We start from the raw sequence: 27896 nt of genomic DNA, 5'->3' as shown, positions 1-27896 counted from the left end.
AAAATTTTTACAGCGTTATCTTTCTTTTTCATTTTGGATTAAAAAAGATGAATCCAGAGAGAGGAGAAAGCACAGGATGTTGGAAACGAGCACCTGCTAAAAAGTGGAATATCTAATAACCAAATTTTCAATAAATAGCAAACAAAACTGTTATGCTGCGATTCTGGAGTGGTGTTAATTCTCTAGCAAGTAGGTAGCGCTCCAACAACACATCCAGTTTTTTCTAAATTATGGAAATTTTGTGGAAGACGTTGACCTGGATTTTGAGCCTCGTCATGGCTTCATCGGAATTTCACAGTGACACCAGGCTTTCATACCGCTCCCAAGGTAGGGTTCCTCCTTTTTCAGATGGTGAGAGAGCTGATGCAGTGTCGGAATAGGGGTGACTCTAACAGATGAAGAGTGTCTTGAGAGAATGTGGTCACCGAGGCTGAGCCCTCTTATAACTGATGTTAAGTTAGGGCAGCAGCCCTGGGCCCAGCTTGTATAAGTTTCTTTTTAAGAAAATTGTCTCTTTAGTAAGAAATATGATTATAAGAGTAAATTTTTATGACACTCTTTCCTCCCCTTTTATTATAAGTTGAACATTTTTTTTTCTAGTCCGTGAGTGGACTTTGCTATTAAAAAAAATTTGTAAATTACCCATATGACAGAATTCCTATCCAGTGTCATGACACAAATTAGGGAATAGTGAATAAGTGATTTCCCTAAGTCCTAGGAGGCTTCTCATGTAGGGAGCATCAAGAATAATAAGCTGTAGTCTGCAGCATTCACCAAAGATTAATTGTAGGACTTTATTATGTTTACAGAAGGTAGGAATTCCACTTCTGGAACTTAACTTCTTCTTAGTCTTCTCTGCCAAACTGAGTGCCCTTCTTTTGGAGAGGACACATCACTGGCTTTGACAAAAAGCAGGGATCAACTTGTATGTGCATGTAATGAAACATGATTATATAAAGTCTATCTATGTGTACTTGCATATATGTACACATGGGTACACAAATGTATATGTGTACCCATGTGTAATTCCGCAGTGCTGTCAGTTCTGTAGCAAGTAGGTACCCCTCCAACAACACATTGAATTTTTTCTAAATTATGTAAATTTTGTGTAAGACGTTGAGCTGGATTTTGAGCTTCATCATGGTTTCATTGGAATTTCACCGTGACACCAGGCTTTCATACTGCTCCCAAGGCACGGTTCCTCCTTTTACAACTGATAAAAATCCCCCTAGAGTCACACACATACACATATATATTGATTCCTGCTTCTTGTCAAACTCTAGCAATGTGTCTTCTTCAAAATAAAGGCATTCTGTCTGGCAAGGAGGACTAAGAAGCAGCTAAACTTTAGAAATGGAATTCCTACCTTCTTACATAACTCCTTACATATATGTATGTGTGTATATGTGTATTATATATGTATATACATACATATAGAAAAAGAGAGGGAGAGAGAGAGAGGCGGAGAGAGAGAGAGAAAATCCCAAAAGTCTTAGTGTACTTTTAAGCTAATAAAGCTTAAAACTGCATTAAGACCTTTGGAGCATCCTGTATATGCCAACAGTTAGTAGACATGGGCCATGCAGTTTACCATATTTGAATTGGTAGAGCAAGATTTGTAGAATAGGGATGGACAGGAAGAATATTGGGCCTACGAAGCTCACTAGTGTTCAGCCTTTCATTGTTAGTAAAGGACTGACCAGTTTTCCAGGCTCGTAGTAACGATCTTTTGGGAGACAGGATGATGAATTTACACTGTCTAGAGAGCAGTCAGGAGACAAGGACAAGAAAGGACATCTTGATTCTCAGGTCTGGACTCTGCTGAAAACGATTCTGTTTCTAATCTCCAGGGATTTAAATCTAGGGATTAGAATTAGACAGTGAAGCAAAAGTCATTGCCAACAAGTCTTTCCTTCCTTTTTAGAGTACTTGGCTCCCTGTAATCTATAAAACGGACTTTCTTATTATGGAAGTGCCCCTTCAACAGAGGTGAAGGGTAAAGTGAGCAATACCAGGCTATAGAGTTAATGCTGTTAGTTCTGTGCCCAGTATCTGCTGTCCAAGTCTCCATCTCTACCAATTTAAATAGGGTAAACTCCCTGACCCATCCTTGCTGAATACTGCCAAGTGGTGAGCAAAATGCCACCTTGCTATGTGAACCAGTCTGATGCTGGTGGTTATAAAAAGGCATGCTTTTCTGACCCTAGTTCTCACGAGGACTCAATAAGAAAGTCATTCAGGGGATAGCAATATAAATTTTTAAGGATTCTATAGAGCAAAGGCAAGGCTGAGGCTTATACATACCAAATGAGGGTGTCAGAAAGTAGGTAATGATAATAGCCCATGTGGATGTAGCATTTTAAAATGGACAGAATGCTTCCCTCACAATGACCCTGTGAGGTAAGTAGTGCAAGTATCATTAACCCCATTTTACAGATGAGAAAAAAGAGGCTCTGGGAGTGCCTTTGTATTGTACAGCCAGGAAGGATTTGAGAGGAAATTCCAACTCAGGTCTCTTGACTTCAAGTCCAACACTCTGCCCACTGTGCCAGTCTTTCCGTTAGAACTATGGCTTTTAGCACATAGTGTGGTCTAGAGGAAATTATGTTATCTCAGTCCTTTCCTGTCTCTTTCCTTTTGGTTGTGGTTTCATGAGAGTCTATACTTGTAGGGGAACTCATTGCATCTTTTTGTGGACAGGTATTTGCATTTGCTTAGCCTAGCAAATGGGGGGCATCACAGGGAAAGGTAAGGAGAGTAGAGAATTACCATTTGGGAAATGTGTGTAAGGAAGGAGTAAATACTGTGAGTTCATTACTTTTTGGTAAGTCTGAAGACTTTTTGGCTAGCTCTGCAGGGCATTGCTTAAAACTTTGTTGGGTAACTCCCACACCAACCAACTTTGCCTTTGGTTACCCATGGGTTTATGTTAATTTTGACTTTCATTTTGTTGGAAATTTTCATTTTCATGCACATGGCACAACTAGGTTTCCCAAATTTACTTCATACATTTAGGTAGAAATTGGGGTGGGGGAAACACACCCAGTGGCGTATTGGAGCACCATATGGCTCTTTGGGAGCACTTATGCCTCAGAAATCAGCAAATGCTCCAAATCAGGGCTTGATTTATTATTTTGTTGATTGTCTAGATTTAAGAAAGTGATGGAGAAAATGTCAATAATTCAGATTAAACTTCAAAAATGTGTCGTGCACACCCCCCCCCACCCCCACCAGAGCTGGTTGTTAAACATCAATGCTTCATATGCCCCTGAACCCATCCCACCTCAAATAGATATCATTTTGATAAATTAAATGATTAAGATTCAACTTTTGTCCATTTCCCCTCTTTGTTATATATTTTTTCTGAGTGATTTGTTTACCAGTACCTGGCTCCCTTATGCTGGTGAGTGGGTTTAACAGTGTGGCATTGTTTGTACTACTGCTCGGTTCTGTTCCATTTTCTTCTCTTTCATGCCTATCTCCTGGACTGTTCTACCTTGTGATTACAAAGAGGAATTCCTGTCGTACCTTGAACACTACCAGCTCACCATCCCAATCAGGGTTGATCAAAATGGAGCTTTCCTCAGCTTTACTGTGAAAAATGACAAACACTCAAGGAGAAGGCGGAGTACGGACCCTATTGACCCACAGCAGGCAGGATCTAAGTTATTTTTCAAACTCTCAGCCTATGGCAAGCACTTTCATTTAAACTTGACTCTCAACACAGATTTAGTGTCCAAACATTTTACCGTGGAATACTGGGGGAAAGATGGGCCCCAGTGGAAGCATGGTTTTTTAGACAACTGTCATTACACAGGATACTTACAAGATCAACACAGCACAACTAAAGTGGCTATGAGCAACTGCATCGGGTTGGTAAGTGTGTGTGACATGTTTGATTTCTGCTAGAAGGAAGAACACATTTACCTAGGAAACAGTACACAACTTTTTTTTTTTCTCACTACAGGGCCTTTAAAAATATAGTTCATTCTGCTATAATGGGACATATGCATTTCCAAAAAGCACGGTGTTATGCAAAATCTTGCAAAATTGGGCAATAAAAATCAGAGAGTTTGTGGGGATAATGGGGTCAGGGGCACAATGGGGACGTGGGCTGCTGCTTGGGCAAAGGCAGTTTGTGGTGGTGTGGACCATCCCTTCTCAACCCACAGTCACCACTGTACCAGAAGATATGCAACAAATATGGTACTTTACCTTTACAAAGATCTGAAGTTTGTGGAAACGAGTATCAGAAGGGTTGTACCACATGAATGAATTATTACGAAGTGGTTCTGTTTTCTGCCTTCTGTTTCATCACTTTTTCTCAAGGAAGACATCGATCAGAAGCAAACTACAAATTCAAGATATGCTCAAATAGATCAATTGAGTTTGGAACAAATCTATGTTTTCAAAACACATTATAACAGAACTGTCTGTAATGAAAAGAACTGGATAGCTAGTTTAAAGGTAGTCTAAAGATAGAGGACAGTTCTAGAAAGTTGTCGTTCTTACCTTTATTGTTACTGGAAATATATTTAGAAAGGATTTCTTTTCCTACAAGGAATAGCTCTTAAATCTTTGAGTTGTACAGAATGAAACAAATGATCTGTTCAGTCTGGTTTCTTGTCTGGATTTCAGGGTGTCAAATATCTTGGGCTTTCTGTTTTTATTTTATCAGAAAGATACTGCAAATATAAAGAAAATTGACTCAAGTGAGGAAGATCTTTTTTCCTTTGGTCAGATTTTCTGTGAGAGAGCTTAGATTTTAGAGGTCATCTATTCTGTTCCCCTCTTTTTATAGATAAGGAAACTGAGACCTAGAAAGCTTCCAGGACTTGCTAAAGGGCACTGTGGTAATGCAGAGCAGAACTGGGATTCCAGCCTAGGGCTCCTTCCTCCAAATCCACTGCACTCCAGGACTTTTTAAAATGAGGTCAAATGAGATAATGTTTGTAAAGCTCCTAGCACATAGTAGGCACTTAATAAATGCTTGTTCCCTTCTTTTCTCTTCCCCTTCCCTCATAGTGGATTCTAGGGCTTGGAAATATATAAGGCTCATGACTGCTTGAATCCTAACTTAAGAAAGGGTTAGATTTTAGCCCTTAAAGAAAGTAAATATGCAAAGGCCAGAATAATAAGGTCACTTCTGACATAAAACTCTCATCTAAAAATTAAAGGTAAATCTTAATTATATTTATAGGGCAGATCTAAATATATAGCAAAACTCCTGGGCACCTGAGTCTATTGCAACCCCAGAAGTAAATATACATATATATATATATACACACACACATATATTTGGTTCCTAATTCAGTTAAGCAAATTCAACAGAGATAAAAATTTAGGCAGTATACAGCATTTGTTCTCATAAAGCTTAGAGTCTAGTATATTTTAGTGGCTGTTGAGTCAATCATAGTCATAGATTGTTAGGGCTTGAAATATTAGGGTGTTCTCCCCAGTAAATTGTAAGCTCCTTGAAGGTAGGAACTGTTTTTGTCTTTGCATCTCCAGCACCTAGCACAGAGCCTGGTACATTATTGGGGGGAGGGCATTGTTTAAGGTGTGAAGTTGTGATTTCATCAGTGTGGGGTAGTCTCGATATGGAAACTCCAGCCATCCGTGCAAATTGACAACTCATCTGGTATTTGTAGTCCTGAAGAACTGCCTGAGGACGTTGAGAAGTTAAATATTGTTCATGGTGACACAGCCAGTACGTGTCAGAGCAAGGCCATGAATGTAGAGTTTTCTGACTCTAAGACTAGTCCTCTATCCATTGTACCAAGCTGTCTGTTGCATGCATATAGTGGTTACTTAATGAATCACCAGAAGCTTATAGTTTGAATTGAATTGAAAGGGACCTTAGAGATTGAGTTTCATAGGGCAACCAAAGCCCAGAGAAGAAAAATGGATTGCCCAAGACCACACACTTGCCCATACCTACAAATCCATTTCTGCTTCCTACGAGTGGGGAATGACAGGTATTTCCCATGCCTAACATATATTTTCAGAAGTCACTGATTTCCCTAACTCCCCTTAGCTATATGGTTATTCTCAGCTCATCATGGCTAAGAAGTCACATAAGAAGAAAAGAATTTGAGAAACTGGAGTCCTTTCCAAACCATGCTACCAATGCTGGAATCCGCTTTTTAGCTCCCCTTGTTGCCTTTCCCCTATCAACATGTAAGCTTCCTGAAGGCAGAGATTGTCTTGTTTGCTTGCATTTGTATTCCAAGTGTTTAACACTGTGCCTGGCAATAATATAATGTCTCTCTCTCTCTCTCTCTCTCTCTCTCTCTCTCTCTCTCTCTCTCTCTCTCCCTCTCTCTAAATTTATGCTTATTAAACAGAGAAGAAGCTAGACAGATTCTTTGGTTTTCTGCAGAAATTTCTGGTATGAACGATCAGCCAGAATCATGATTTAAATATCTGGGTAGGATTTGGCCTTAAGAGGATAAGATTCTTATGTAGATGACATGTTGTATACATTTATCATGAATTTCTTCCTAAATAAGTAGTGTTTATTAGGATGTCACTTTTATATTCAAAACAGTGAGTTGTTGCTTTAAATAACATTTGTCCAAAATAAATCTCTGTTGTAAACATTCTCATTTTGATGGAAGATGTGAGTTACCATAAGGAGGAACTATGCTCAATCCTCAACCAAGTTTGGCATCCCTATTAATGCCTATAAATCATATGTAATGCCAGGGCATCCTTGTGAAGAGATTGCTTCAAGAAAAGAAAAACTCTATCATCTGTTTAATGCCTCACCAGATCTAAGTGATGTGGCTTGCAGAAGGGGTAGGGTCATAGAAAAGGAGAATCCTCAGGCATTTTGGAGCACTAAGGCATGCTTATTATTAGAGGCAGGAAGAGGCATTGGGATTTCACTGCACATAGGTTACTCCTGGGAAAGGTCTTCTACTCATGCAAGTTGACCCCCTCTCTGCAACTTGTGGTCTTAGTTGCCTAGAACACTTAGAGGCTCAGTGATTTGTCAAGGTTCACACAGCCAGTGTGTGTCAGAGGTGGGATATGAACACGTATCTTCCTAGCTAACTCTCTATCGACTACCCTACACTGCCTCTCATACTTCTTAAAGACCATGACTCTCTTTTTTTTTTAAAGTGGCCATTCTTTGCCTCATTTTTTATTAAGCCTGCTTTTCTCTGACCTCAGGTATCTGTGGTCACCTCATTTCTATTTGCTTGTCTGGCTTCTCTTTCTATTTAATGTGTGCCATGCTTCCCTAGTCATAATCCCTGCTGCCTCAGTCAAACTGAGACCTGGCAAAGACCTTATTAGCTTGAAAAGGCTAAGGTCCCCCACAGCATCCTGGGCCATCTCCAGTTGTCCTGATCTGTATCTGGCCACTGGATGGGTGCTCTGAAAGAGAAGGCAAGGTTGGTAACTTTGCACAGGCCTCCCTCACTTAAATCTAATTCACTTGCACGTCATGTCATCACCTTCCTGATGTCATGGTCCTCTTTGAGAACAAAGACAAACAGCAAAGACCATGCCTCTAAGTACTTTTAAAAGTACTTTCCCATACATTATCTCACTGAATCTCATAATAATCTGATGGGATAAGTATATAGTATTATATGTTTTTTATGGATGAAGGAATAGATTGAGTTTGTGACTTCATTGGTATTAGGAACTTCCAAAGGAGGAAACTCCCTTTACCAACATATGTTGGTACTTTCTCTGTAACTTAAAGTCTTAGAGAGTTTCCTAGAGCATTAGGAAGCGATCAGTCATCCAACCAGTATGTGTTAGTTGGGACTTGAACCCAAGTTTTCCTGGCTTGTCCAGGGTCACACACAGAAGATAATTGACATTTTGAAAGACACACATTTAAGCTCCCAGATTTCTGGTCCAGTCATCATATCATAGTACTTAATGGCATTGTCATATCCAGGACCAACTTTGAAATAAGTAAATTTTATCTGCTCTCCTTCGACACCATTCTATCCTTCCCAGTCCCTTCCAGCCCTTCTGGTAACTAGCATGTTCAGTCGGTTCCTCAGTTGCCTAAGGCCTGTACAGTGATTGTCAGGAGCTGCCTGGCTCTCTACTTCTCCATTCCCCAGCTCTAGCGAGGAGTGCTTGCTTGTCCTCCTGTTATGGGTCAAGGGGGAGCCCCTCTTTGAGAAGCAATCAGTTCCAACTCTGGCTGACAAGGGCACATATATGAAAAACACATACGGAACCCAGGAGTGAGGAAGTAGGGCTTTGGGAGGTGGCTCAGGATGAGGGTCACCTACTTGGTACTGGTATAGTTCATCTATTCCAACAACTTTACACTTGAAATACGCGGAGCTGCTGGTTTCTGCCTTCCTAGCTCGTTGACCATCTGCCTTGCAATGCTGCTTCAGCTTCTGTAGTTCTCCCAGGTTTTGACTGTTTGTGTGGAGTTTGAACTTCTCGTCTTACTCTGCCTTCTAGTTTCTGTATCACATCCATTAGAATGTGAGTTCCTTGAGGACTGAGGTTCATGTTTTTGCCTTTTTTGGTATTCCTAGTTAGCACAGTGCCTGGCATGTAGTAATCACTCAGTAATGATGATGCTTTCTCAATTCTAGCCCTCCTCCTTGAACATGGCATCTGCCACCTGGCATGACAGTGTGCAGAGACTGCAGATGCCTCCAGCTCAACATCTCTGGCCTGCCCTCACTCCTGGAAATCACCCTGTGGTTTTCATGCCTGAGCCTAGGACTCTAACCCTAACTGTATTGCTCTGGCCTAGGAAGTACCCTCTTTCTTGGTCATTTTGACCCTAGATGTATGTTGAACTTCCTTCATCCGTTATCAGGTAGAGAGAGTACTTTGCCACCTGGGTCTCCTGAGCCCTGGAAAACTGAACCTCCTGAAGCAACTTCAGAGAACTTGCTCTTTATGTTGAGGTGTTTTCAGAGACTTACCGACTTCTCCTTGAATCTCAGAAAACATGTCCTGCTTTCCCTGAGCTCCAGAGATGTGGGCCTTGTTGGATTTAACAAGCTATGGTAAACACCTACTATACGATAAGCACCAGTCATACAAAGAGAAAAACAGAATAGTGACTGATCTCAAGGAAAATGTAATAACTGAAGCCTGGTCTAGTGCTTTCTCTCTCTCTCTCTCTCTCTCTCTCTCTCTCTCTCTGCCTCTCTCTCTGTCTCTCTCTCTTTCTGTCTCTCTATCTCTCTGTCTCTGTCTCTCTCTATCTCTGTCTCTCTTCTTGTTCCTCCCTCCCTCCCTCTGTCTATGTCTTTCTCTGTCTCTATCTGTCTCTCTCTTTCTCTCTCCTTTCTTGTTCCTCCCTCCCTCTGTCTCTTTCTTTCTCTGTCTCTGTCTCTCTGTCTCTATCTGTCCGTCTATCTGTCTTTCTCTCACTCCCTCTTCTTGTTCCTCCCTCCCTCCCTCTGTCTCTCTCTGTCTTTGTCTCTGTGTCTCCTGCACCACTTAGCTGCTACAGCAGATCAGGCAGGTTCATGCAGACTCTATCAACTTCATTAAAGGGCCCATTCTGGTGCAGTGGAAATGGCAACTTTAACATCCTAGTAATTAACATTACCTTTGAAAGTATCTGTCTATCTGTCTCTCAAAGCCAGTACTGCATCCTAATCCTCCCCAAACCCCAAAGCCTTCTTTAGCATCTCATACAAGAGGGGGTAGGGCCCAAGCTCTTGATATGATCTTCAGAACTTGCTGTCACAGTTCAGCGTTTCCACCAGAGCATCTTATGATGGCCACATATTTGTGTAAGAATACCAGAGCTTTTTGTTGTGGTTTCAGAGTCCACCTCACTGAGACCCCAGGATCACCTCTGAGTCTCTTATAAAAGGACCATTTCAGTCTCATAGAAATCAGAATGCAGATTCCTGCTCACATGCATTGGGCTCATTTATTGAGAAAGACATCTAGACAGTCATTCTAATGGAATTGTGTACTATGTAAGTAGTCTTGGATACAAATGAGGCTATAATTATGAAACAGGGAATAAAGCAGTTCCTTCCTTTTCTTCTCTCTCTCTCTGCCTCCCCAATTCCATTGGTGAAATTGATTTCCTTATTCATCCAATGTCCAGCCTCATGTTATTAGCCATTTGCCCTGGTAGAAATAGTAAAGCTGATGGTGAGACAGCTGTATTCGTGTCTATATTTTTACAAATTTCCTTTGTAAATTATCTATCATGGACTTAATCATGAACAAACATGAGCATTTCAGTTTTCAGAGAAAAACAAAAAAAGAGGATTGTATGTAGTTTTTTTTTAAAAAGGTGTTTATTAAATTTAACATGGTATTGGCAAAATTTCCCGATTTGTGTTCCCTTAATGAACTTTTGTTTTCTAAATATGTACTTTTAAAAAAAATTCATTAAAAAAATTTTCAGTTCCAAGGTCTCTGCCTCTCTGCCCCTCCCCAACCCATTGAAAAGGCAAGCAATATGATACCCATTATACATGGAAAGTCATGCAAAACATATTTTCTTTATTCTAGTACACACTTTTAAAAGTTTATTGATAGTTTTTGTGTCTATCATTATCCACTCATTTCACCCTGCCCAGATAGACTCTTCATTGTAACAAATAATAAATATATTTAAGCAAAAGATATTGACATTTTGACCATGTCTGGAACTGGCTCTTATTCTGTACCTCTCTGCCAAAAGGGAGGAGGCATATTTCAGTATCAGTTTCCTGGAGTCATGAGTTGACCCCCCCCTTTTATTCCTGAACCTGATTCTAAGTGAACTTTATCAGCAACAGATTAAAGTGACCACCATATTTGCCAGTAGCTCACTTACCCTGAAATAGGATGATTACTTAGGAAAGCAATAAAGCCAGCCACTGTTTTTGTCAACAGCATGATAGAGGGTTATTAAGATGAAAATGCAGCATCTCTACCTGATGGAGAGATTGAAATGGAAAACAGGGGCTGCATCATCTGTATCAAGTAGCCCAGTGGGGAGATGTCTTGCCTCATCCTTTGAGCCAATGACAGGAAACAATTGCCATTCTAAAGCTGTCATGAGTCTCTCTAAGTCATTAGCCAAATTGATTATAATCAGCAACCCTGATCAGTGATAAAGAATCTGACATTATTTAGCAGGGGGTGGGGGAGGGAAGGAGATAAGTTCAGTGCTTGGAAACTGTTGTTTCTCTACCTGATCTGGGAAATGGGATTTCTGATAGAAGGAAACAGAGTAAGAAGCAGAGCCAAAATCTGTGGATCTGATAGAATATTGATCAGTGCAAGGAAGGGTGAGAACATTCCTTTTTTAAAAAAAAATTTGATTTGTGGAATAAAGCAAGCATTTCTGTAGCATAATATAGTAAAAAAGATGATTGCACATGAAATTGCAAATCTACTACATGCAACTTGCTATTACTCTTAAATATAAGAAGGAATGCATTGTCAGCCCTCTATGCTTCTTTATTTCTCTACCCTAGATAGATTTACCTATTTGTATCCATCTACCTGTGGACTCTGGTCCAGCCATATCTGGATACTCATTCTGGCCCTGGACAGGAAGCAAATAAACATTCTTCCTCACTTGCCTGGGTATCAGGCTCCATGCTTGCTCCATGCTTGTTCCTGGTAGTATATTAGCTGACTCTTACTGTGCTCAGTTCACTCCACACTCCAGATTATTAACTATTTGCATGAACATTGTGTCTCCTGCTTTTCTCTGACCTCAGGTATCTGTGGTCACCTCATTTCTATTTTCTTGTCTGCTTCTCTTTCTATTTAATGTGTGCCATGCTTCCCTAGTCATAATCCCTAGCCTGTACTTTTGAAACTCCTGCCCCCCATGAGACAGTTGTATCCTAGTTAAGTCAGACTTTCTGGGGGGTAATGCTTTATTCTCTGCACCAATTTCTTCTTCTTTCTCCTTACTAACTTATTCTATTGTGTCCCGTTCCTAAAGGAGCTGCTCCTAGTTAGCTGCCTCATTGGAAATAATTCTATAAAATCATGCATAATTGTGTATTGGTGACATTTTATTTTGATGTCCTGAAAAGTATTTTATTATAATCATAATGAGTTATTTTCTAGTAATAACAAAATCATATTTTGGGAAATTAACTTATATAAGATTATAGAGGATAGATATAAGATGTAAGGCTTATATGAGATCTTATAAGCACCTTATAGATAATATAGTTTAGGGGTTCTTGACCTGAGGTACATGAACTTGTTTTTTTTAAAATTTATAACTGTATTTCAATATAATTGTTTTCCTTTATAATCTTATGTATTTTATGCATTTAAAAACATTCTGAGAACAGATCCATAGGCTTCAGCACACCATCAAAGGGTCCCTGACACAAAAAGATTAAACTATCTAGTTAAGCCCATCAATGTACGAGTGAAGATATTTAGGACAAGAGAGTGAAATTACTTCTTCAGTGTCAGTTGGTAGGTAGCAGAGAGCCCAGACTCTCTGATTTCAAATTTGATATTCTTCCTACTACATCATGCTGACTGTATTTATGTAGAATTATGGTCTGTGTCTAGGGATCAAGAGTTGTCCTTGGAGTCAGGAAGGCTTGGGTTCAAGTCTTGCCTCTCACATATAGTGGCTTTATGATTCTGGGCAAGTCACTTGACCACTATGTGCCCCTAGGCAACTATCTAACATTAAAAGTTGCACAACAGTTGCTGATCTACATTCGTGAAGGGACTTTCCTCACCAGGAACCCCAGGTTGCAGGTCTACTTTTTCACTCTTTCTCCCACCCAAATTCTTAAACTAAAGGATCCCTAATGGGAAGAGAAGGGGAACAAGCATACATTAAGAGTCTGCTATGTGCAGGGCACCATGCTAAGTGCTTTACAAATACTATTTCATTTAATAAGGAGGGTCAGGAGGAAGATATCTTGGGACAAAGGTACCTTCTTAGAACTCTTTAAATCTTAGGTGGCTACGCACATTGCTTGAGTACAGGCCTGATTGGGTTGTGTTCTGAATACTCGAGTAATGCTGATCTTCCTGAACTCTCTAGGTTCATCCTAAATTGAGAACCAGTAGTCATCTTTGACATCATCTAATCCCTTTATTTTAGAAAACTGAAGTCCAGGGACCTATGATTTATGGTTTTGCCACTAAACAGTAAGACTTAAAATAAGGGTTGTAGAGAACAAATAGTCAAACTTCTTTATTTTATAATTGAGGAAACAGAGGGCCAAAGTGGTTAAAGGATGTATACAGGTGTACACAGCTAGTAAGTGAGACAGGATCTGAATGTAAATACTGATTATCTTTCCACTAGAGCATCCTGCCTGTCACTTTGTCTGTGATGCGAGGAGCATGCCTCCCACATGTTTGCAAACATTACTCCCTTATATAGTAGCAGAAATTTTTACTTCTACTCTGCATTCACTTTTCCCATCTTATTTCTGTACAACAAAATTAAATCAACAAATATTTTTGAGTGCCTGCTATCTAGTGTTTCTTGTTTTAGTAATAATAGAAATAACCACATTCATGTGACAAATGTGATGCTGTAAGGGTTTGCAAAACGCTTTCAATCTTCAAAGAGCTGTCAGCCTTCAAAGAATCTTAATTATTGTGAAAGACAGACAAGTGAAAGGTTAATTGTATAGAATTTAAAGAAATTCAAGATAGGGGAAAAAGTATATCACAGTATACAACAACAATTTATTAAGCACAAACCATGTGTAAAGCTCTGTGCTATGTAAAGAATATAAAGAAAAAACAATATTATCCCTGAATTCAAAAGGGTTTACATGCTATGGCATAGTATACATTTGCAAAGTAGTGCATCATTAGTCGCCAAATGAATTGTACAGATAGTCATTACTGGAAGAACTGAGCGGAGGGAGATCACACTACTTTCAGTAGGAGATAACTTTACAAATGAGAGCAGTAATGAAAGATGGGGAAGATTTGGAGGGGTGGGGAGAGAGAATGTTAGTTTAAGTGTAGAGTGTCTAAATAGACTCCATTAAATTTACCTCAACAATATGGGTGATATATATTCTCTTTTCTCTTGGGGTTTCTTTGAGAGGGAGGAGAGGACAAATACATCTCGTAATGTGTGCACTTTCAATGTTTTCGGGAAACCATTTGGACCTGTGCTTTTGTTTTCCCTTTTCCTTTTAGCATGGTGTTATTGCTACAGAAGATGAAGAGTATTTTATTGAGCCTTTAAGGAACGCTACAGAAGAGTCTAAACACTTTAGTTATGAAAATGGCCACCCTCATGTTGTTTACAAAAAGTCTACACTTCAACAAAGGCATCTATATGATCACTCCCATTGTGGTGTTTCAGGTAAGTAAGCATGTAGCATTTAGGAACATAGGTAATGATCCCCTCTTCCTTTATTTGACTAATATTGGTTAGGTGAGTGACTATAGTTTTATTTTAGTGTCCCACAAAATAATCATAGTGGATCATTTTGTAGCAACAACAGAAGTGACTGAATTTTTAGGAATTAATTTATCTAAGAATACCTAGGGCCTATAGAAGGACAACTCTTATACTATAATGACCAAAATAAAGGATGACCTAATTAATTCAGTAGACATTCTGGGTTCATTAATGGGTCAGATTGATGTAGAAAAAATGGCAGTGCTGCCCATATTAATTTATATATTTAATATATTGTCAGTCAAAATGCCAAAGAACTTCTTTATGGAATTAGGTAAAATTAAAATCAAATTTATATGGAATCACAGTGGGTCATATATTGAACCCTTTTTAAAAGTACTGCTGCCTACTTATTCTTGGAAAGTAGTCCTTTTTGCCTCAAAATGAAAACTGTAAGAAGATGTACATCTTGGGTGACATGTAGAAGATGTTTAGTGGGAATTTCATAGTATGTATGTAAAACTCTGTAACATGAATCACTAGGGACTCAGGTTTGGGTGATCAGATTTCTTTACAGATCTGGGAGGAAGTCTTGTTTTATTCATATATTGGGACATACTCGTAATACACTGATAATACATAGGAGTTGATTTCTATTCTATCCCCATTCTTGAGTCAAGGGTATATTGAGTAAGTTAGATATACTCAGGCCATCCTGGTACATCAAGCAGGATGTGAGGGATCAGCTAGGTAGAGTCAAAGGATTAGGCAGGTATTCAAGATCAGAAAAGAAGGGGATCAGATGAGTCTTAAATTGTTTGTGAAGATCCCAGATATCAAGGTGGGTAAGCATCCAGAAGTTCATTGGCAGTGGTGACAGGAACAATGAAGTAAGTCTGTTTCTTCTTTAGGTGTATTCGCATTCTTGCCTATTTTTATGGGTCTTGATGGCCATGGATTGCCATGTAGGGCTGCCTGCATAGGAAGAAGCTGAGGCCTATAAGTATACTTGGATTCTGATGAACAAGGGAGAAAGGGGCTACGATCATCAGGAGTTCTTCACAATATGACCCCTCCTGCTAGAGAGTTTTTCTCTAGTTTGGGGAGCCATGTTTGTTGGGCTAGGTGCCATGGAGTTCCTAGGCATTTGCTGGAGTATCTACTTATGTCATGAGCTTCCAGGATGTCTTTTTTTTTTAGTGCTACCAGTGGTGTGCTGGTAGAGATCGTTAAATTTTCATTGTGAGCATTTATACCTGGGAAATTGGCAAATGCTACAAATCGGGGCTCGATTTATTATTATTTTTTGATTGTCTAGGCTTAAGAAAGTGATGCAGAAAATATTAATAATATAGATTAAACTTTAAAGGTGTGTTTTTTTTCCCCTGGAGAGATAGTTGTTAAAATTGTGCCAGCACATGACTGCATCCCTACTTCAAGTTGGTGAGAGAGTGCAGATGATCTCATGTCCTCTGAGAGTCAAAGATTCTTCAAACGTTGTAGACTTTCTGTAAGCTGTATTATTTGATCTAGGAAGGGATTGTCCCAATGGACCTTGCATTAGGAAACATAGAACAGTAGATGATTTTGAGGAAATCAACTTAAATATTTAAGAGCTTAAAACTCTTAAAACTTAAAGAGATGTTATGCAATTGGAAAAGGACTATAATTTCTATTATCATTATGTTCCAAGGGTGAGTTGATATCATGGTGATTCAGGATTCATACTTGTTCCTTCAGGATCATGCTGGATACTGGACTGGCATTTTCTTGATTTTTCTCTAGCTGATGGGGTCATTTTGCATCTTGCTGGTGTCAGTGGGGACTGGTGGTGACAGGATAGTACACTCATCCTCCTGACTTTGCCCTTGGCTAGGCCTAGGGATGGGGATGAAATCTGGGATGGAGCTAAAAATGATTAAATATTTATTTAAGCTATATGTTTATAGCTTAATCTCCCTGGTTGGGGGAGTGAGAAAAGGCCTTAACCAGGAGGCTCCCAATCAGGGATGGTCTAGAAGCATCTGAATTTGGTAAGGAATCAGAGTCATGGATAAAGGGTGCCCACCTGAGTGGCCAAATGCAGGATCTAGATTAAAAGTAGGTTTAGTAGGTAAAACAGAGTCTGTGGTGTTATGAGAAGACATATGGTCCATGAAAAGGCAACAGACTTACATACTGAGATAACAATGAATCCAAACTTCTGTAAGAAGTTTGCTCCATTTGCTGCATTCAACTTATTTCAGGCTTATGTTTATTTTTATGGAATCCTTTCCCTAGCTTCCTACAAATTCCCTGCAGCTGGACAGCTCCCATCACTGCCTGCACTACTGTCCATGGAAATGACTATTTTTCAGTGGACAAATAGGTGTGAACATAAAAACCTTAACTGACGTAGAGGGAACTGTACTGACCTAAAATATGTGCATGGCAGCAGTGGGTGGTTACATTCAAATTCAGCTAGTGATAATAGAGAAAGCCATTTGTTTTTTCTGGTACCCCAGAAAACCCTTGAAGGTCTGGTTTGCCCACATTTTTTAGAGGGGAAGCTAAATGGCTTTAGTTTTCCTGAAAGCATTTTTCCAAAGTGAGTAAATTAGAGACTGTGGTCTGAGAGATGCTTTGGAGGAAATTTTGCTATAGGAAGAGGTAAACTTGAAGGAGTAGTACTATCTGGAGGGTGTAGGGTAAGATTGTAGATTGGAAGGTTTGTAAGAAGTTGAAGCAGGCCTTATATGCTGACAACTACTAAGGTAATGCTATAAAGCTGTTATGGCAGGAGGTCAAGAAGGGAGAATCTAGATGTTCAGGTGGCTCAAGGCAGTGACAGTAGCAAAGAAAGCCATGAAAGTGATCTAGGAGCCCCTTTTAAATTTTTTCAATAGTTTCTTAAAAACAAGATCAATATAATCAACAAAACTTTAAGAAACTACTTACATATGAATGAAAATTGTACTTAAAATTTTTTTCTTTTGTTTTCATATCACCTTCATTTCCAAATATATCCTTCCCCCACCAAGCCCAGACAGCCATTTGTTATAAAAAGAATAAAATAAAGAGGAGAGTGAAGCAATTCAGGAAAACTAACCAGGACCTAAACTAAATCTAATAGCATATGCATTGTTCAACACCCACATGACTTCATCTCTGCAAAGAAGGGAGGGATATGAATTTTCTCATCTCTTCTTTGTGGACAAATTGATGTTATAATTACACTGTTTCAATTCACTTGTTATTCTTTCCATTTGCAATGCTGTAGTTAGATACATATACACATAAGAGTTTTCTTGGTTCTGCTTACTTGACTTTTCATCAGTTCATCTAAGTCTTCTCCTGTTTCTGTATTCTTTATGCTCATAATTCCTTATAGCACAGTAATATTCCCTTATGGTTTGGTATGTATGGTATGTATGTATGTACCTCCTGGGTATATATTTTTAGTAATAGATTCTCTGGATCAAAGAGTATGGTCATTTTAGTCACTTTCTTAGCTTAACTTCAAATTCCAGAACAATTGAAATAATTCAAAGCTACACTACCAATGCATTAATGTCTTTTCATGATCCCTCCAACAGTTGACTATTCCCCCCCCCCCCCACGCTTTGGGTATCTTTGCCAATTTGCTGAATGGGAGGTGAAACCTCAGAGTTATTTCAGGCAGTATTTTTTTCTTAGTGTTTTGGGGAATTCATTCTTATGGTTGTTAATAGTTTGCAATTCTTTTGATAACTGTTTATATCTTTTGACCCCTTTATCTATCAGGGAATTGCTTTTGAACTTATATATTTGTTTCAGTTTGCTGTGTATCTTGGTCACGAGACACTTAACAGAGATATTTGATGCAAAGATTTTTTCCCCCAAATGGTATTTATTTTGTTCATGCAGAAGCCTTTCAATTTCACGTAATTGAAATGAACTACTTCATCTTTTGTAATTGCTTTTAATCCTTTTTGTATAAAGAACTTTTCCTTAGACATAGCTATAGAAGGCACCTAATCTGTTTCTTTCCTAATTTTTTGAATGGTATGACCTATAGTATTCAGGTCAGATACTCATCTTAATCATTTTGTGGTATGTGGTATGAGAAGTTGGTATAAACTTAATTTCTGCCAAACCACTTGCCACATTTTCCAGTAGTGCTTATCAGAAACAGAGGTCTTTCAAAAGTAATTTATGTCCTTGGATTTATCAATTGCTGGTTTATTGAGTCAAATTGTTTCTCATTCTTCCTTATCTAGTTATTTGCATTAATATACTTTTCTGTTTTTTTAAACCAGTACCAAATAATGTCGATGATTATTGCTTTATTGTATAATTTGGATTCTAGAGATACTGTTCCCCCTCATTCCTAATTTTTTTTCCTTAATGTAGAAGTTTCAAAGCTTGGAGCATCTTAAGATTATAGTCACTCCCACTGAGTCTCCATCAGTATTCTTTGCACATTTATTCTTATTCACTTTTCCTCTTATCTGACTATAGTTAGTTGAACTCCATTCTTCGGGTTCTATTTTTTTTTCCTCTTCCCATCGCATTTAAAGGACATTCCAGATCTCTTTATAGTTTCGTAGGCTTAACTGCATTATACTCTCCCATTATATTACAGATTTATTTAGCCAGTCCTCTATTGTTGGAACTTAGGTTGTTTTCTGGGTTTTTTTCTGCAATTACATGTCATGCTGCTATGACAACCTTTGAACATATAAGTCTTTTTTGTTTGTTTGTTTTGATAGTGATTTCATGGTATGTTCCCAACAATAGAATAATTGGGTCAAAGGGTATGATTATTTTTGTATTCTTTCTTTGCCATGTCTGGCCTCTTTTAGACTTCTTACTGGGCACTGTTGACCTTAGACCTTTAGGAGTACACAAGAGGTAGCAGAAACAGAGTGAGAGGGCCCCACAAGTATGCCTTGATTCTGGCTAGGGCAGAGAAAGAAAAGCTGAGGTCCTCCAGCTATTTCATTTGAGCAATCAGCATACTAACTGTAGTAGGTTTTATGTGACACATAATTGGAATTAAGGTGTCACTTAACCTGATTCATTGACAGTGACTCTCAACCTTGGTTCTGCAAGTCTATTTCTGCAAGGGCTTTTTCAAAATCCTTACTAACTTTAATATGAAAATGTATGTGTGTGTGTGTATCTATGTAGATACACACACATACACGTACTGTCTATCTATCATACTTAACTTTTTAAGAAGTTATAGGGGATGTCAGGAAATTAAGCTAGTAGTATAAGGTATCATTCTTCCCCAAAGCGGGAAATTACAGCATTAAAGATTGTTTACCATTCTTAAATATCTTCAATACCCCTTGATAAAAAACTTTCAAACACATGTAGTAGGTGTACCATATTTCCATCTCTGATAACCTTTGTTCTGGACTTCAAATTTGACCATATATAGAAAATGCTTAATAAACATTTGTTGAACACGTGATTGAAATGATTATGTCTGGACTATTTAGATTTCCCAAATGAATAGTAATACTTTTTGTTGTAGCTAAGATCTAGAAACAAAATGGGTACCCCATAATTGGGGAAGTGCTGAAAAAAATTATGGTATGCAATTGTAATAAAATATTTTTGCACCATAAGAAATTACAAGTATGAAGAATTCAGAAAAACATAAATACTTATATGAACTGATTTGTGTGAAGTGAGCAGAACCAAGAAAACAGTATACATAGAGACTCTAAAAATGCACTTAAAAAGAACAATAAAACAAAGCCTAATGATGTTTAATTAAAACATAAATTAAAAATAAACAATCTTAGCTCTGGAGAGTAATTAATAATAATGATAATAATAATAATGATAGCCAACATTGATATAGCTCTTTAAGGCTTGCAAAGCCCTTTACATGTACCATCTCATGTGACCCTCACAACAGCCTGGTTAGGTAGATGCTACTATTACACTCATTTTATAAATAAGGAAACTGAGGCTGAGAAATGTTAAGCGACTTGCCCAGGGTCACATAATAAATGACTGAGACAGGATTCAAACTCAGCTCTTCTGGACTCTAATCCTAGCACTCTATTGACTATACCACTCTGCCCTATGGCAGAAAAGATCAGAGGAGAGGTAGCCTCTTTTTTTTCATTGGAGAGGTGGGGGACATTGGTATGTAGTGTTGTATATACTGTCAAAAGTGATTGCTTTGATGGTTGATTTAGTTAAACTGTTATTCTTTGAGGAAGGCTCGCTGAGTTAGAAAGGGTATGTCTGCAATTGACTTTGATGTAAAAGCAAAAAATATTGTTAAAACCTAAAAGATAAAATAAAATAAACAAAATGAGGGCCTGAATGCTTCATTGCTAACTCATATCATTTTTTCAGATGTAATAAGAAGGCCTTAATTGGGGTCCATATATACATTTTCTCACTCTTTGACCACTTCCCTTCTTGTTTACCTCCCCCTCAAACCCTGCACCCCCCAACTTCTGATTAAAAGTACTATTTCTCATTTTCTGCTTCACTTTCCCATCCCCAAATTTGCTAGGGTGAGTAAAGTAATTTTGTGCTTTGAAGCCTATATTCATCACTTCTATTTTAAAAGAAAAAATACATCAAAATTTTAAAATTCCAGGTCACAAAATAGTTTAACTTCTGACAAGTGAAAAGTTAGCAGACCAAGATCACATGAAATAGCATTTCTCTTTCCCAGACTTTAGTATGCAGACCTTTTTTTCATTAAAGTAACAGCCTGAAAATCAATTACAGACTCCAAAGATACTACATGAATTTTCACCTTTCTATAGCCAAATAGTTTTTAGGTCTTAGTCCTACCCCAAGATAAATGGTGCACATTATCCATGTCTTATTCAATTAGAGAACTCTGCTTGTTGAATGTGCATGACTTAACCTAAACTCAGAGAAACTCATGCATTGATTGACCCATATACTTCTCCAAAAGTATGCATGAATATGGACCAGCTTGGCTTGGGACATTCTCATTTTGTTTGGTGCAGGGACATTTGAGTCTGATCCAGAGATACCATCAATGCCCTTTGTGATCTGTATTTTGTTGCTTTCAGCTCAAAGTTAATACAGTTTTTTTAAACATTAAAAAAGGTTGTTTTTTTTTATTAGAAACTTCTTGGCAATCAAAGACTAATGGCCAAATAAACATATAAAGTAAGGAACAAAATCTTACACAAAATCCTGAGAATTTAATGGAGTAGAAACAAACAAATTAGCAGAAAACAAGCAATTGAAACGTTTGTTCTTGGTTTCCTTCCCAAGCCTGTCTGAGATTTCAGGACCTTTAGCTTTAAAATATATATATAGTCATTGATAACATTTGGTTACATATTTTGGATACTGTGTTCCAATAAACCTAGTCTAGGAGTCTATTGAGTAGTAAATGTTCCTTTTAGGCAAAATTAATCCTCAGGGAGTGGGGGAAGTGGATAGAGCCTCCAGAGCCTGGAGTGAGGAAGATCTGAATACAAATTCAGTCCCACACAGTTACTAGCTGTGTGACCCTAGGCAAGTCTATTAATTGCTGCTTGCCTCAGCTTCTTCATCTGTAAAATGGGGATAATAAAAGCACCTACCTCGAAGATTTGCTGTGAGGATCAAATGACATAATATTTGTAAAGTTCCTGGCACATAGTAAGTTCTTTATAAATGTCAGCTATTATTTGACTTCTCAGTGATTTAGCAGACATGTCAAACATGCAGCTTGAGACTCCAGAGTGCAGCCTGAACCAGAGTAAAATGTAATTGGGAAACATTTAATAAAATAAATAAAACTATGATAGAACCTAGGTAATGCTGATAGGGAGTTTTTGAAGTTAATACGCAGCCCCCAGTAATCCTTATATATTGCTTATGTAGAGGCCCCATTTCTATTTGAGTCTGACACACTTTTTATTTTTTATTTTTGGAGGGAGGAAGGCACGGCAATTGGGGTTAAGTGACTTGCCCAAGGTCACACAGCTAGTACATGTGTCAAGTGTCTGAAGCCAGATTTGAACTCAGGTCCTCCTGACTCCAGGGCTGGTGCTCTACTCACTGCACCACCTACCTGTCCCCTCCCCAGGGTTCTTAACCTTTTGTAGGCCATGGATCCCTTTGGATATCTGATGTAACCTATGGAGCCGGCCTGAGAATGTTTGTCATGTGTAAGATAATATACATGAGATTACAAAGAAAACCATTTATATTAAAATACAGTAACCAAATGTGAATAAAACAAGTCTCTCAACCTGCGTTGGAAGAGTGAGTTTCCTTTCAAGTTCTTTATACTAGTGAAATCACAGATCTGGTCCATAGTCCTCTGTCCCTGTTTGTTTTATTGATGAATAAATACAGTTGTAGAAAAGTGAGAGGACTGACCCAGGGTCCTACAGCTGTGTAAGGGGTGGGACCGGGTCTTGAACTCTGGTTGACTCACTCTTACTGGTCCAGTGGTCCACTAAATCAAGAGGCGTTCCCAAGAGCAGGCAGCCACCCACATAGTGTGATTTCAAGGATGTCAAAAGACCTACCTGCCCCCACGTAGCTATTCACTTGCTTGCTAGAGTATATGAAACTGTGATTCTCAGAGCACTTCCTTGTTGTAGGAGGCTTTGTTTTTAAAAAGTTGTGAAGATGAAATAGATTACCAGCCTGAGTTGGTGATGATGATGATAATGAAACATCTAACATTTAGCTCCGTATGGATTGCAAAGTACTTTATGCATATTATCTCATTTGATCCTCAAAAGAACTCTGAAATAAGTGCTATCATTAGCCCAGCTTTTTGGATGAGGAAACTGAGGCTAAGAGAGGTTACACAATTGCCTAGAGTCACACACAATAACCCTGTGAGATAAGTGCTATAATTAGCCCCATTTTACAGACGGAAAGACTGAGATGGAGAAGTTAACTAACTTACCCAGAAGCATTTGAGACAGGATTAGAACTCAGGTCTTCCTGACTCCAAGTCCAACATTGTATCCATTATACCATCTAACTGCTGAAACCATCTTGTAAATTGTCAATCTATTAGTATATCTTTTCACATTAGCCCAGGGGTATTTCTTTAGATAGGTAAAGAATGGGGCACGGGATTGATACATTTTGATGGGAGGAATTAGAAGAGATTACAAGTATGGAACCCGGGAAGTCCCTGTGAAGTAGAGAGGAGGTACTTACCTTTGTGCCTACTCTGCTGGTTAAAAGAGTACTGGAGATCAATATAGGCAACAAGATAGTTAGAGATGATTTGGCTGCTTTTTAAAAAGTTCTAGTCTGTAGGCACAAAAAAATTATATTCCAGGTTACTAAAAGAATGCATCTCTCTTGAGCTACTGAGTGAGGGCATACAAGAGTGCCAACCGGCCATTATAAACGTTTTACCTAATTTTGCTTGGGCCATTATTGCTTTAAGGAGATTCTTTTATTCTTTCCTGAGTTGACTCTCCTTCTTATATCCTCCATAGTGGCTATTCCAAAAATCTTCTTTTCTCTTTTCAAGAGCTACCTTTGAGCACTTCACTTTCAGCATAGGAATTGTCTCATCTTCAAGTTCTCCCTCTCTACCAGTTCCTTCTCTGTTGTCTTAAAACATTTTAAAAAACCTTCACTTGACTCTGCTTTGCCCTCAAGCTGTTGTCCTGTATTTCTCTCTTTCATGGTCAATCCCCTAGAAAAATTTGTCTGAATTTGCTCCCAGTTCCTCACTCGCTGACATTTTAACCCCTTATCATCTGGGTTCTGAGCCTAGCACTCTAAGGAAATTGGACTCTCAGAGGTGTCCAGTGATTTCTCAGCTGCAAGAATTGATAAGCTAGATTTAGCTCCCACCTTCCTGAACCTTTCTATAGCTTTGACACTACTAATTCCTCTCTCCTCTTGGACATACTCTCTTCCCTTGGCTTGGGTGACATGGCTCTCTCCCAGTCTTCTTTGATGGATCAACATACATTTTCTAGTTCCTAAGAGTCAGATCCCCCCAACCCTCAAAAAAAGTTGTGTTCTGAGCCCTTTTCTTGTATCTTTTCTCTCCTTCTCCTGGTAATCTCATTTTCTCCCATGTGATCAGTTATCTCTATATATACAGATGATTCCCAAAGCTGTATATCTAACCTTAATATCTACCTTGAACTCTAGGTTCACATCATCAATTATCTATTAGACATTTCTACTTGGATATTCTCTTGACACCTTTCATTCATCGTGACCAAAGTGAAACTCATCCTCTCTCCCTCAGAACACCCGAGATATTCTGTTCCTGTTAAGGTTACTACCATCTTCCCAGTCACTCAGGTTCATAACGTTGGAGTCACCTTTGCTTCTTCCCTTTCCTTGCCTCCCCGTATTCCATCTGTTGCCAAGTCCTGTTGGAAAAGTAGGATCTCTTGCATCCATCCCCATCTCCTCACTCACAAGGCCACTGTTCTAGGTCAGGCTCTTATATCTTGCCTGGAAATCATACTGTTCTAGACACAACACTGGCTGAATGAACTAATTCAGTGTTGATGAATTTATAGTCCTGGAAAGAGGTTCCTAGTGGCATGCTTCAAGCCTCTATACTTGATCCTGTCCTATTCAACATTTTTATCAGTGACTTGAAAGCAATGCTTATCAAATTTGTGAATGACTTAAAGATAGGAGCTGTAACTGGCATTTTGGGAATCAAGGTTCAAAAGGATCTTGATAGACTAATGATGAGCCAAAACCAACAAGATTAAACTTCATAGGGACAAATATTAAGTCATATACTTACAAGTATAAGATAAAGCAGATGTGGGTCAGTAGCAGTTCCTGTATGAAAAATACAAGAGAGACTGTATGTAGCCCTGCTGTTTTCTGACCTGTTTAGACATCTACACTATTGCGTTCCATTCTGGGTACAACACTTCAGGAAAGACATTGATAAGATACAGTGCACCTCCAGGATCAAACATAAGATTCTCTGTATGGTATTTAAAAGTCATCACAACTTGATACCTTCCTGCCTTTCCAATCTTCTTACGCTTTACTTCCCTCCACCTGGGATGCTCTCTCTTCTTTCTCATCTCTGCTTTCTGGCTTTCTTCAATACTCAGCTCAAATCTCACCTTCTGCCTAAGTCCCCGCCCATGCTAGTTATACTGGTATATATTTTGTATGTACAATTTTTTTTTCACACTGTATCTCCCAACAGGATGTGATCTCCTTGAGGGCAGAGACTGTAGTTTTCCCTTTTTTGTTAATCCCACAAATTAGCTCAGTATGCCTGGCACATCTTAAGAGCTTAATAAATGTTTGTTGCCTGACTGATGGAGTTAACCAGAATGAAGAGTCTAGAAAACCACGCCATACAATAATCGTTTGAAGGAACTGGTAATGTTTAGCTTTGAAGAAGAGAGTACTTAGAGAGGATGTGATGGCTGTCTTCAAGTATTTGAAGGGCTGTCTTGTGCAAGAAGGATTAGATTTGCTTAGTTTTGCCCCAGAGGACAGAACAGGGAGCAGTGGGTAGAAGTTAGAGAGAGATTTAGATTTAGTTTTAAGAAAAACTTCCTAACTGTGAGAGTTGTCCAGAAGTGGTGTGAGTTGCCTTGACTTTGGTGGTCTGATTTAAAAAAAAATGTTTTATTGGTTTATGAAGAACTTAAGACTAAACAACAATAAAACCAGCTAAACTTGCCTAGTAATTATTTATATTCTATCCCTTTTCCATATGATTTCACTCAGGCCATCTCCCTTGCCTGAAATCTTCCCCCATATCATCTTGCTGCTCAAAATCCCCTCATTTACTTTAAGGCTCAACTCAAGTGATACCTACTACAAGGGAACTTTCTTTATTCCTCCAATTGTTTGACTCCCCTAAATTACTTTTCTTTGGCATCTATTTTATTTACTTGTCTATGAACATATTATATCCCTCTAGTAGAATATAACCTCCTTGAGGCAGAACCTGGTTTTTAAAAAATCCTGTGCCTAGCAAACAATAGATGCTTAATGAATATGTGTTGAGTAATTCATTTCAAAGCTTGAAGTATCAACTTTTTTTCAGTCATTATCAGATTTCTTTGTCCATTCGTTCTCATTTACTTTTCCTCTTATATGGTTATAGTGTTTCCTCCATTCTTTTGCTTCTGCTTTGTTTTGTTTTGAATTATTTTTACAAATTTTTTTTATTTCAACTAATTCCTTGTACTCAGTCTTTCATTATGCTATTCCATCACTCTAGTGAAATGCAATTTATTTAACTATTCCCTTATCATTAGACATTTAGGTTGTTTCTAGATTTTTGCCTTTACAAAAATTGCTGCTAGGAAAATATGTGCTCAGATGGCAACTTATTTTTTTATAATACTTCAGGATGTTCCCTTCCCCCACCCCCGACACCCCCCCCCCTCCTGGCAATTGAACTATTGGACTACAGGTATGATTATTTTTGTAACTTTCACTGTGTTTGGCCACATGCCTCTCCAAGAATATTCTGTTTCTATTTCTACAACATTGAGCTTCATTGCCTTTATTTCTGCTAATTTGTTGACTATCAAGTGGTACCTGAAAGTTGATTTAGTTTGAGTCTCTTTGATTATGAGTAAAGTTGGGGAGTTTTCAATTGATTATTAACAAATTGTGTTTCTTCCTTTGAAAACTGTTTATATTGTTTGATTATTCATTGTGGGTTGAGGATTATTAATAGTTTCTTATGTATTTTAGATTTCAAGGCTTTAATGCTATATTTACTATAAATATTTTTCTATTTTATCATTTTTATCTCAATTATATATTTTTTGTTGTAAGAAATCTTTTCTTTCATTGTAGTTAGGCATGTCCTGTCCTATAATTTCTTCTATTTAGTGACTTGCAAAAAAATGCCAAAAGTTCTTCTCCTGTACATAGCCAAGATACTTTATTCTACTTTACTGCTATTTTTGTATGGTTAAAAATGCATTTATGTTTCACATGCAGCAGGAATTCAATGGATTACATGGTGTGGTTCTAAATCTCTTTCCTGCCAAACTGACGACTGATTTTCCCAAGTAAATTTGCAGCTATTTTATAAGTCCAGTTCTTTCGATAGAATTCAGACCATTCATGCTTGTTGCTATAATATATGCAATTTATTTTCTGTCCTTCTCTTCTTACTGATATTAGTGTTGTTTAAAGTGAATACAGTCTGTTTTAATCTTCTGTAACTATTTAAACAACTAATAATATGGGTTATATTTCTGTTTTAAAACTGTTAATTATAATTCTATGAGATTTAACCCCTTTTTTAGCCTAGACAGAGGAATGTTGCCTTTGATATTAATTCTTCTTTTTCACTTCTTTTTTTAATGTTTCTCATCTGTGTTTTAATAGTAGAAATTGACCCTTTTTTTAAAAAAATTATCTCTTTTGTATTGGTCATTATAATATACATTTTTATCCTGAACTCTGGTTTAGTCATATCTATTACAGCTAGAAAGATCGCATATCTTATTATTAACTCTGTATCTTTGTCAAATCTTAAATAAAGGTAATAGCAGGTTTACTGCTCAGTCAGTTTGAATTTCTTCCGCTATTACTTACAGGAATTCTTTAGTTGTGAGTTTTTGTTGATAAGTTTTTCCAGGTCTTGTTTGTTTTTCAAGTG

General features: G+C 38.1%; 1 protein-coding gene across 2 annotated transcripts in view; it reads left to right on the top strand.

Annotated features, from left to right (window-relative positions):
* Window positions 1-205: 205 nt before the first annotated feature.
* ADAMTS6 (ADAM metallopeptidase with thrombospondin type 1 motif 6) overlaps window positions 206-27896 on the top strand; it is a 316340-nt gene continuing 288649 nt past the window's right edge. For both annotated transcript variants that reach the window (XM_036736575.1, XM_036736573.1), the window contains exons 1-3: window positions 206-327; window positions 3512-3876; window positions 14116-14284. In XM_036736575.1, coding sequence (XP_036592470.1) covers window positions 231-327; window positions 3512-3876; window positions 14116-14284 — 631 coding nt within the window. In that variant the 5' untranslated portion in view covers window positions 206-230. The remainder of the gene's footprint in view (window positions 328-3511; window positions 3877-14115; window positions 14285-27896) is intronic.

Source organism: Trichosurus vulpecula, chromosome 1 (genome assembly GCF_011100635.1).
Source record: "Trichosurus vulpecula isolate mTriVul1 chromosome 1, mTriVul1.pri, whole genome shotgun sequence".
In the NCBI taxonomy this organism is placed as follows: Eukaryota; Metazoa; Chordata; class Mammalia; order Diprotodontia; family Phalangeridae; genus Trichosurus; species Trichosurus vulpecula.
Note: the sequence above shows the minus strand (reverse complement) of the source record. Positions and strands in the feature narration are given on the sequence as shown.